At 44.0% G+C, this 11,716-nt stretch overlaps 1 protein-coding gene across 1 annotated transcript; it reads left to right on the top strand.

Moving 5' to 3' along the window:
- Positions 1–6,924: 6,924 nt before the first annotated feature.
- Positions 6,925–9,881, top strand: LOC309489733 (uncharacterized protein). Its single transcript, XM_082158591.1, has 6 exons — positions 6,925–6,987; positions 7,305–7,361; positions 7,805–7,885; positions 8,044–8,142; positions 8,254–8,409; positions 9,495–9,881. The coding sequence occupies exons 1-6, from the start codon at positions 6,985–6,987 to the stop codon at positions 9,528–9,530; spliced, it is 432 nt and encodes a 143-aa protein (XP_082014717.1). The 5' UTR covers positions 6,925–6,984; the 3' UTR covers positions 9,531–9,881.
- Positions 9,882–11,716: the final 1,835 nt, after the last annotated feature.

An 11,716-nucleotide genomic window follows, 5' to 3' on the forward strand; every position in this document is an offset into this window, starting at 1 on the left:
ATTTGAGCGACTTTTGGTACCGATTTACATTTTCGCAATAAATTATTATGATTACACATCTGTTGTTTTTCTTCATAATTTTAGCCTGCATAGTTTTAAGAAATGGTTATGGCAGGAGTAGGATTAATGTTAGTGGCTCAAAATATATTTTAATGCTATTAATAAAACTGGCATTTCCCTACACATCTCTGTCCATAAAGTGTTTTATTCTTTTTATATTCTGTATAAAATGAGTAATTTATATTTAGGTTTGGGAGTAGGGTTAAGGGAACTTACATTTATCTATAAAACAGTATAAGGGAAATGATACAGATATCTTTATGATTCATAAACGTTTTGTAGCTGTGAATTCGTAATAATTCTACGTTGCAGACGTGTCTGTATCATACGTTTCAGCATCCATCCAAACGTACAAAAAAAGTATGTTTTCAATCTGTTGATAGGTTATAGACTTTCTACTGATATAAACTGTTTTTCACTTTAATTAGATAGTCCTAAAATATATCTACTAACACTTAGTGGATAATGTCTATTAATAGTCTACTGATCATAAACAATTTATTTGTTGACAAGCAACAGATCTACACTGTAAAAAATGATTCCGCATTTTAGTTGTTTCAATGTAATTTTGTAAGTTTATACAACTTGTGGTTTCTGAATTTGTTAATTCAACTTAACATGTTAAGTTTTCACTGTCTCAACTAGTCTGCAAGTTGACATAACTAGAGTATTTGCCGCCTCAACTTAAAAACATATGCTGAACCAGTAAGGTTAGTTCTCATTTTTTATCGCGAGATGAGATCACGTGAAGCGCGAAACAAACAGTTCTCTTACGAGAGGTACTCTCGTACTGCGTAAATCTTACGCTAGGGGAAAATCTCTTTTCCGCGAGATACTGAAGCCAAAAAATTATCCTTAATTTTGAAATAATGTAAAACGCGTTGCGGCAGCATGCAGACACAGGCGAGACGGCTTGTGCGCCTATTGGCTGCCCTGCGGCAACTGCAGCAGCCTATCGATAAGGCCCACTCGTGACGTCAGCTCCAATGGGGGCGCTTCGCGCCCAATACGTCACGTCCCGCCAGAATGGGCGTGGTCTAGGGCTATAAACATAGCTTCGAGAGGCTAGCTCACTGATTTTTCATCTCTTCAGCGAAGCTCTCGCATCGCTGGACCCGGAGAGAAGCCGCGCCGTCTGAAAAAGCCTTTCAGCGGGACGAGTCGACACTCTGAAGCCGCTGGCCGCGCCGCCTTCAGTCGCCTTCCTGCTGCGCTATCCGGCGTTATATCCTTTCTCTGCTACTGTGTTTTGTGTATGTGTGTGTGCTCGCCGCCGCGACACACACTCTCATTGCACTAAAAGAGCCGGGCGTCTTTTTCAAGACGCCCCTTTCCTGAGGATCACGCAGCTCTCGCGCTCGCGCTCGCTGACGGCGACCGCCCTCACTGCGAGCCAGTTACTGCCTGGTGACTCTGAGGACTCACCTGGCATCCTTCTCCGAGACTGCTCCTCCGCCCCCCCCAACCCGCAAAGCTCGCCGGTGCGCCCGCTTGCCTTGCCTGCTTGGGGGATGATACCTGCTCTCCCTCTGTTCGAGCCGCGCAAACCGCGCCGTTCACAGGGGATGTCAGGAGCGGACGGTCACGGGGCTAGCTTTCTCTCTCCCTCTGTTCGAGCCGCGCAAACTGCGCCGTTCACAAGGGAGGCTGGAAGCGGACGATCGGGGTTAGTTTTTCTTTACGTTACAAGAAAGCTACCCTGCCCTTGCGCCCCATTCATGCGTCACTCACAGGCGAAAAGACAACTCAGTTCCCTGATTAGGCGACTGGAAATATCAATATTGCAGCAAACGAGCCTGTTGTAACACGCACGCTTGCAAGCAAACGCCGAAGAAAACATGTTGACGCTCTTTTATATGCTCATGCATCTATACACCTTTGTGTTCCCCCCCTGTGGCTCAGTGGCGGAATCTTAGGTTTTTCACACGAGGGACCGGGGTTCGAATCCCGGTCTAACGGCAGATATTTTATGCCGCCAATGCTTCGCTCTGTCAGTTCCCTGAAAGGCGACTGCAGATGTGCATTTTGCAGCCAACGAGCGCGCTGTACAACCCGCTCGCCTGCACCCAAACACCGTTTCTATGGTTCCCGTGCGTCACTGGCGAAAGGAGAAAAGGGTGTTTTTTAGCCCCGCTGCGGCCGGGCCGACCTCCACTCCTGACACATTTCTCATTCCCCTCTTAAGTTCAGGTGACTGGAAATGTCAATATTGCAGTGAGCGAGCCTGTTGTTTTGCACGCACGCCTGCAAACAAACGCCAGCATGTTGACGCTCTTTGATAATACTCGCGCTACTGAATATCTATGTGTCTTCCTCTGTGGTCCAGTGGTAGATCGTCAGATTTTCACGCGAGAGACCCGCGATCGAATCCCGGGTCTACCGGCAAAACACACTTTTTGCCGTCAATTCTCGCTCTGGCAGTTCCCTGAAAAGGCGACTGCAGATGTGTATTTTGCAGCCAACGAGCGCGTGGTACAACCCGTTCGCCTGCACCCAAACTCTGTTTCTATGGTTTCCGCCTCTGAAGTTCAGACGACTGGAAATGTCAATATTGCAGTGAACAAGCCTGCTGTAATACACGCACGCCTGCAAACAAACGCCAGCATGTTGACGCTTTCTGTTTCTATGGCAACTTCTCGCTCGTTCAGTTCCAGTAAATGCGACTGTTCCAGTGTATTCTGCAGTAAACAAGTCGGCGAAATAGCCCGCTTGCCTGCACACAAACGCCGCTTTACGGCTACCCAGATAAATCCCATAAGAGTGTATTTTCTGGTGTCCCGGCCACGGCCGATGGTGTTACGAATGTAGACGAAATTCCTACACAGAAACACAGCCCGTCACACAGGGCTCGCGCACATGAAATCGACCCAGGTCGATTGCGCATTAAACGTGGTAAATGTGCCCACTGCCCAGTGCCCACAAACACTACGTTCCGCATATCTCAAGGTTTCTGTAAAAACAAAACCAACGTGCATTCGCTCTGCTCAGGCGAACAATGCTCTCAGTGTTGTAAATGTGCCCGCTATCCCGCGCCCACATTCACACATAGACATGACAGGTCCTACGGGACTCGCCCAGCCCTCCCCTCTCGGTTGACCACCGCAAAGGAGTCGAGCGCGGGCAATCTGCCCGCCGTTATCAGCGCGCCCCCTGCCTCGAAGCGCGACGCTTATGTTACAGCACACCGAAGCCCCTCTGTCGCTGAGCGACCAGAGCGCGCTCCGCATTCAGCCCCTAGCCATTCGTGCAGATGCATGGGCAAGGCTACCCGGGGGTTTTGAAGTGGGTGCTAGACATTATAGAAAGAGGCTATTCGCTACAGTTTCGCCGACGCCCTCGCCGCTATGTGACGCGCGTCGAAGCTACGGTAAAAACAGAAGTAGCACCACCTACTTCGAGCCGAAATTTTTAAACTGTTGAGCAAAGGGGCCATAGAGCCTTTATCTCAAGCTCAGAGTGAAGGAGGGCTATACAGCAGATACTTCCTGGTACTGAAAAAAGACGGGGGTCTCAGACCCATACTAGATCTAAGGCAACTGAACAGAGTGCTTGCGAAGCAACAGTTCGGAATGCTCACGACCAGAAAAACCCTCACGCACATTCGCCGAGGAGATTGGTTTGTGTCAATAGATCTGAAAGACGCATATTTTCAAATACAAATAGCGTCACGTCACAGGCGACGTTTGAGATTCGCCTTCGAGGGCCAGGCATATCAGTGCTCAGTCCTACCGTTCGGCTTGTCTCTAGCCGCTCGCACCCCTCAGACTACAGGGCATGCGAGTATTGAACTACTTGGACGATTGGCTGATTCTAGCTCAATCTCACTCGGTGCTCATAGAGCACAGGACCATTTTGCTCGATCACCTCGAGAATCTGGGTCAATTGGGCGAAGAGTTCTCTGTCTCCCAGACAGATAATATCTTTTCTGGGCACAGAACTGGACTCGCTGTCTATGATAGCGCGACTGTCACCAGAGCGCGTACTAGACATTCAGCGCGCAGCGAGCTCTTTCCGCTGCGGCGCATCTGTCCCGCTCAAGAAATTTCAGAGGATGCTAGGTCTCATGGCCTCAGCATCATCAGTACTTCAGTTGGGCTTGCTTCGCATGCGCCCGCTACAGTTCTGGCTGAAAGCGCGAGTACCGCGCCGAGCGTGGGCTTCCGGTCTGCTTCGTCTCAAGGTCAATCAGAAATGCATCGCAGCTCTGAAACCTGGGAAAGCAAACGACTTGTACCAATCAGGTGTTAGCCTGGGGACTTCCTCGAGTGTGAAGGTAGTGTCTACGGACGCCTCCACCTTGGGATGGGGAGCACTGCTCAAGGGCAGACCGTTCTTCGGCCAATGGTCAGAACGGGAGAAGCTTCTACACATAAACTGCCTCGAAATGTTGGCAGTAGACAACACACTGACGCGTTTTTGTCCCTAAATACGAGGACACCACGTCCTGGTCCGCTCGGACAACATGTCAGTGGTGTCCTACATAAATCGCCAGGGCGGCCTCAGGTCCCGAAACCTGCACAGGCTGACAGAACGCCTCCTGGTGTGGGCTCAGCGCAACCTGCTCTCGCCGAGAGCAGCGCATGTGCCAGGGCTCCTGAACGTAGGACCGGACAGACTGTCCAGAAACAATGTTCCGACAGGCGAATGGCCTCTACACCCACAGACACAGACAATTCGGCAGAGCGGAAGTAGACCTGTTCGCGTCTCAAGAAAACGCTCACTGTCTGGAATTTTTCTCCAAGAGCAGGGACGCGCTGGCTCACGTATGGCCCCGCCGCCCGCTCTATGCCTTTCCTCCCGTCTTTCTCCTGCCTCAGGTGATAGAACGGATCAGAGAAGGATGCTCAGTGCTACTCGTAGCGCCGTTCTGGAAAAACCAACCCTGGTTCCCAGTTCTGATGCAGCTAGCAAGCACTGCCCCATGGCCAGTGCCAGTGAGGAGGGACCTCCTCTCTCAGGCCAAGGGCTCGTTTTGGCATCCGCGCCCAGAGCTGTGGTCCCTTCATGTTTGGGCCATCAACGGGTACCCGCTGACCTCCCCAAGCGGAGTGTTAAACACGATCACGCAGGCTAGAGCTCCGTCTATGCGACGTCTCTATTCCTCGAAATGGTCAGTGTTCTCCAGCTGATGCACAGCTTGTGGCGTGTCGCCCCTAGACTGTGGGGTGACGGAGGTTCTCTCCTTCCTACAAGAGCTGTTGGACAAGGGCAGGACCCCTTCCACGCTCAAAGTGTATGTGGCGGCCATAGCAGCGTTCTCAAAAACAACGCTGGGTCAGTCAGTAGGAAGGAACGATTTAGTCATCGTCTTCCTTAGAGGAGCTAAGAGACTGAATCCTCCCAGGCCTCCCTCAGTCCCTGTATGGAACCTTTCTACAGTGCTGGAAGCCATGAAAGGTGACCCATTCGAGCCTTTACAGACGATTGATCTTAAACACCTGTCTTTCAAGACAGTGTTTCTTCTGGCTCTCGCTTCAGTGAAGCGCACAGGGGACTTACACGCGCTCTCAGTAAGCGCGACGTGTATGGAGTTTGGGCCTAATGACTCAAGAGTTATACTCAAACCTAAGCACGGTTATGTTCCAAAATCCCTCAACACACCGTTTAGGGCGCAGGTCATTCCCTGTCAGCCTTACCGGTCTCTGACGAGGAAGGAGACGCAAGCTTCCTTTGCCCAGTCAGAGCATTAAGAGCTTATGTGTCTCGCACGTCTGTTTTCAGACAGACAGAGCAGCTCTTTGTTTTCACTCTACGGACGTTCTAAGGGACTTGCCGTGTCGAAACAGAGCCTATCCAGTTGGATAGTTGATGCTATAGCGCTGGCTTATACCTCTAAGGGCTTACAGTGCCCATTTGGAGTCAGAGCACACTCCACGAGAGGCGTGGCCTCGTCGTGGGCTTGGTCTAGTGGGATTGCCTTGCAAGATATCTGTATGGCGGCAGGCTGGGCCTCCCCGTCTACATTTATAAGGTTTTATAACCTAGAGGTTCCCGCCTTGCAGGCTAAGCTGCTTTCGGTCTAAAATCGGTACTGTCTGCCCTGATGTGTTCGGGCCAGAATACTGAAACTGCTTGAGCAAATGCTCGCTGTTGGATCGCGCAGCTCTATGGGCAGTGTGTAAGACCCACTATATTCGTCAGTCCAGGCCGGGGGTCGCCCTGACTGTACGACACATCATCAGTATAACTGCTCCTTATAAGATGTTATATTATTACAGGAATGATGCTATTCTAGCCACTCTTTCCTGGGCTCTCTGTGAGTCCATTATGATCATGTACTATATGAGCCCGGGCACTTGCCCTTGGGACTTTGGTGCTGGATCTTAGCATGCACGGCGTTTTACACTGTTTCCCCTAGCGTAAGATTTCCGCAGTACGAGAGTACCTCTCGTAAGAGAACGTACTCGGTTACTAACGTAACCTCGGTTCTCTCTAGAGAGGAAACGAGTACTGCGTATCTTGCCGTGCCTGCACACGCTCTGGTTCGCTTCGGCGATGAAAAACCAGTGAGCTAGCCTCTCGAAGCTATGTTTATAGCCCTAGACCACGCCCATTCTGGCGGGACGTGACGTATTGGGCGCGAAGCGCCCCCATTGGAGCTGACGTCACGAGTGGGCCTTATCGATAGGCTGCTGCAGTTGCCGCAGGGCAGCCAATAGGCGCACAAGCCGTCTCGCCTGTGTCTGCATGCTGCCGCAACGCGTTTTACATTATTTCAAAATTAAGGATAATTTTTTGGCTTCAGTATCTCGCGGAAAAGAGATTTTCCCCTAGCGTAAGATTTACGCAGTACTCGTTTCCTCCTCTCTAGAGAGAACCGAGGTTACGTTAGTAACCGAGTACGGTCTCTCGCCTTGACTCCTTCATCGGCCATTGCTGGAGAGTTTATCGGCAGATGATTTAATTCTTCCACTATCATCAAATATGGTAAGTAAATATTCGTTAATATGATGTAATAACTTGTAAAATGACATATGAAGTAATCATCCATGTATTGTTCAATATCAACGTTTCTAGATCACATTGGACTGTTGCTAATCCAGTTTTACCAGTTTTACCAGTTTAACGTTACATAGGCTAATATATATATATATATATATATATATATATATATATATATATATATATTAATTATGTGAGAGAGACTGATATATGGATGAATGATAAAATAGCCTAGAGAGCGGGAAAAGCATGTCGTGAAAAATAACGCATTTCTACCATGTTTGTTCACTCTCATGTTCAAGTTATTTGCGCCAAAATCAGCAAGTCTAATCACCATTCAGGCAAAGCAGCGTCGACGCGTGAGTACGACAACAACGAGCTGACAAATAATGTAACGTTAATTTAATGTAAAACTGTGTGAGTGGTGCGGCAGGATTATCAGAATCCTCCGGTGTTCGAGATGGACGCTCCATAACTGAAAAGTTGTTGTACAACTGTCTAGTTTTACTTATTAAATGTCGAACTTAAAAGACTGTGGTCAGTTATGTTTAGTTTATTGTGGGAGATTATGTAACTATAGCAACCGCTTAACCATCGCAGTGTTTTCCCCAGAACTAGTGAAATGCTTAGCAGCTAATACTGTCCTAATAAGGTCTTAATAGTAATGTCAATAAATATATATCCACAAATTTGGTGATAAACTATTATTGATCTAGTCTTGATCTTGATTGTGTATGTGTACTCGGTTTATTAAATGTTAGTTGACTTAATTGTTCTTTTCTTTTGCCCTTGACCAATAAAGTGGAGCAGCAAGTTCTGTTTATTCAAGACAACCAATGAACGCATTGTCAGAAGGCACTACAAGCTGAAGCACTGCCATCATGTAAGTAACTGTCTGCTTCCCTGCATCTATAAAGACTGTGTGTGTTCATTTAGAACTGAGTTTGCTCTAAAAAATACATTTGTCCAGGGACCACACACAATCTGTCCGGCTCTGTGCTGCAGCTTTTACGTTGAATTGTGATCTTTATGCTTTCTCAGAGACCTGTGGCATTACAGGCAGACAGGAGAGTTAAAAAAGGATCCTCCAGTATCTGCTATGGAAAAAGAGGTGGCCGGTTCTTTTTTTGTGAGAGACAGGTAAAGTCCTACACTGCTGAAAATGGTGTTTAGATGAATATGTAGATATTTTATTTTGCAGTGTTGTTTAACATGCTGCTGTTATGTTTGTGTCATTTAATATTAGTTTAGATCAGTGCAGAATTCAACATGCTAATTTCACTGGACCTGAGCAAGTCCTTTTATGAGGGTCTTGACTGGCATCTACCAAAACTGTTGTGTCTACCGTTCAAGCACTTTGCTGACATTGCTGAAATGAGGACCATAATGGACAGCCTAGATAAAAATGTAAGTACATATATTTCTACTGTACTTTTTTCATAAACATTATGGGCACTTCCTTTCTTGCCATTTCTGTTGTCGTGCATATTTTTTATTAGTGCTGCAAAATATTGAAGAAAAAAGTAATATGTCATTTGTTAATGCGTATTTAAAATAAATTAAAATTAGTCACCTTCTAGTCAATCATTTTATAATGACATATTAAAGGTGGTATCAGCGATTTCAGGCCCAAACATAAATTATCACATTCATCTAATATTTCCTAACGATCCGCTAGCTGCCCGCCCCATAAGCATGCTGTCAAAAAACCGCGTCTCTCTAGGTAGCTAGGCTCTGAGATCTGCACACAAAAACAGTTGGTATCAACATCACTCAAAACCAAAATAAATAGTGTTCCAACCAATCATCGACAGGGGCGGGTGTTGTGAGGTTTTGCGCTCGTGCACGGCTGCCTATGACGGCTGCACGCGAAAACCTCACAACACCCGCCCCTGTCGATGATTGGTTGGAACACTATTTATTTTGGTTTTGAGTGATTTTGATACCAACTGTTTTTGTGTGCAGATCTCAGAGCCTAGGCTACCTAGAGAGATGCGGTTTTTTGACAGCATGCTTATGGGGCGGGCAGCTAGCGGATCGTTAGGAAATATTAGATGAATGTGATCATTTATGTTTGGGCCTGAAATCGCTGATACCACCTTTAAGTTTTATCTTTGATAATCAAAATTACATTTTGGAAGAAAAAAGTCCCCTGTGAAATCAATTTCTTTAGGCCTTAAAATATTGTAGCTTGATTGTAACATTTTATAATGCTTCATTTAGTGTACAGATGCAAAATGCCTCCGTTTATTCACAGTGTATAGTATTTGACCTAAGTCTCTCAGTTTAAAGGTTTTTTACAGGATAGTTCATTCAAAAATTAAAGTTCTCTCATCAATTACTCGCCCTCATATTGTTCCAAGCCTGTAAGACCTTTAATCTTCTTCGGAACACTAAATAAGACTTGGTGTACTCATGTTGTGTTTAAGTGGTTGAGCTTCAGTGTTGTATGTGTGAAAGCACATTTTGAAGTTTGTCATTTTTTAATACAGCACACAGATTCCGAAGAAGATATGATCGGGGCATGACTCTAGGAATCATCGCAGTGGTGGAAGATGTGATAGACCCAATTCCATGCAACTCTAGTGATGTGGCCCTTGTAATCGAGGAAGCAGTTGTTCTGCGAGGATTTGGTGACATACAAATGACATTGCTTTATGCTCTCAACATAAACTACCCCAGAAAACACCTCAGATACACTTTCGAGGTGATTCATGAACATTGGAGCTGATACCTGCAGTGCAAGAGTGCACTCTCTTAAAAATACATTGTTGAATTAAAGATGTTGTTGAGGTAAGGTATGTATTTCTACAAAGAGCCTGTGTTTTCATCTGTATTTTTTTGTTTACCCATGTTTTTACAAGTTCTCTGCATCAAGGGCCTGACATAATTTTCATTGTTTAACTTTGTTTTATTTTACTTGGCTAAAACATATATTAAGATTTCATGTGGTTTAAAGTTATTTCACAGTTAAAGAGGTATTATTAATGTGAAAAATCTTAAAGTGTTAGTTTAACCTAAATTAAAATTATTTTGTTAAATGTTAGATCTCATGTTGCTCCAAACCTAAAAGACCTTTGTTTATCTTTGAAACATAAATTAAGATATTTTTTTAAATGAAATCTTTGATCTTTCTGTCCCTCCTTTGACATCCTATTCAACTAATACTTTCAAGTTCCAGAAAAGACATCCTTAAAGTAATCCAAGTGACGTCAGTGGTTTATATATTTGTTTACATGCAGCAGTGTCAGCTTTCGCGTCGACACAAGAATCATGTGCTGCTATGTTCTTGTAAACATTTGATGGAGAAAACTATTTAATAAATAAAATGGAATGAAACACTGACAATGCTTCATAAAACCTAGGTTAAACCACTGGAGTCACTTGGATTACTTTAAGGATGTCTTTTCTGGACCTTGAAAGTGCTAGTTGCTTAGGCTGTCAAAGGAGGGACAGAAAGCTCACCGATTTTATTAAAAAGATCTTCATTTGTCTACCAACAATGGAAAGTATTAACAGGTATTAACAGGTGAGCAACTTTTTTTGTGTGAACTGAGACTAAGATTTTTCACATAAATATACCCCCTTGTGAAATAACTTTAAAACACATGAAATCTTAATATATGTTTTAGCCAAGTAAAATTTTAAAAAATTAAGCAATGAGAATGCATGTCAGGTCATCAATGCTGAAAACTTGTACAAACATGAAAAAAATCCCACATGAATACACTTTCTATGCATTTTTCAAATACATTTTTATCTTTAAACTTCATGCAATTGTGATATAATTGTATTCCTTTGAATATGTTGTTTATTCTTAACATTTATTGATTTGTAAGGAACAATAAAACCATTTGTATGGAAAAATCTGTTATTTATTTGGTTGAGTGTGCTATATTGCAAGTTGAGAAAATATGCTAAATTAAGTTCAATGAACATACACTTTAGTACAGATAACTTGAAAATGTAAGTTATCGTATTTCAACTAATATTTAGAAGTCCAGGTAACTTGAACATGTAAGTTATTGTATTTCAACTAATCTTTACAAGTCCAGGTAACTTGAAAATGTAAGTTATCGTATTTCAACTAATCTTTACAAGTCCAGGTAACTTGAAAATGTAAGTTATCGTATTTCAACTAATCTTTACAAATCCAGGTAACTTGAAAATGTAAGTTATTGTATTTCAACTAATCTTTACAAGTCCAGGTAACTTGAAATAAGTTGTTGGCTCAACTATTTTAACTATGTCAACTAAACTTTTTAAGTTGAACATACTTAGTAGATTAAGTCAATAAAACTTAACTGAGTCAAAGCAAAAAAATAACTAAAAAATGTAAGTTGAGTGAACAAATTTTTTTTTACAGTGTAATCTTTAGTTGACTATCAACAGATTATCTACAAATGGTTAACAATTTTTTAAAAACAGTTTTAAATCAGCTAAAATAATCATTAATTTGATGCACATGAGACCCCTTGAGTAGGATATACAGTATCATATACTTCACATGCTGACATTTGACATTTAACTGACAGATTGATCTTGAGTTGTTGGTACTCAATCTACAGAAAGTTAGTTGACAATTAAAAGTTAGTCGCCAATTGGTTAATAACCTGTTGCAAAATAATATTGACAGTCAACAGGCACTTTTTCGTAAAATCTGTAGATTAATACTTGAATTGTACCTTATAGTCTATAGGCAGTCAGTTGAACG

Source organism: Leuciscus leuciscus (assembly GCF_965113295.1).
Source record: "Leuciscus leuciscus genome assembly, chromosome: 24".
Taxonomy (NCBI): Eukaryota; Metazoa; Chordata; class Actinopteri; order Cypriniformes; family Leuciscidae; genus Leuciscus; species Leuciscus leuciscus.

What these genes read in the sequence shown, in the direction of transcription:
- LOC309489733 (XM_082158591.1), top strand. An exon ending in AGCTGAAGCACTGCCATCAT is followed by an intron (nt 7,886 to 8,043) that starts GTAAGTAACTGT and finishes ATGCTTTCTCAG; the next exon opens with AGACCTGTGGCATTACAGGC. An exon ending in TGGACAGCCTAGATAAAAAT is followed by an intron (nt 8,410 to 9,494) that starts GTAAGTACATAT and finishes TTTTTAATACAG; the next exon opens with CACACAGATTCCGAAGAAGA.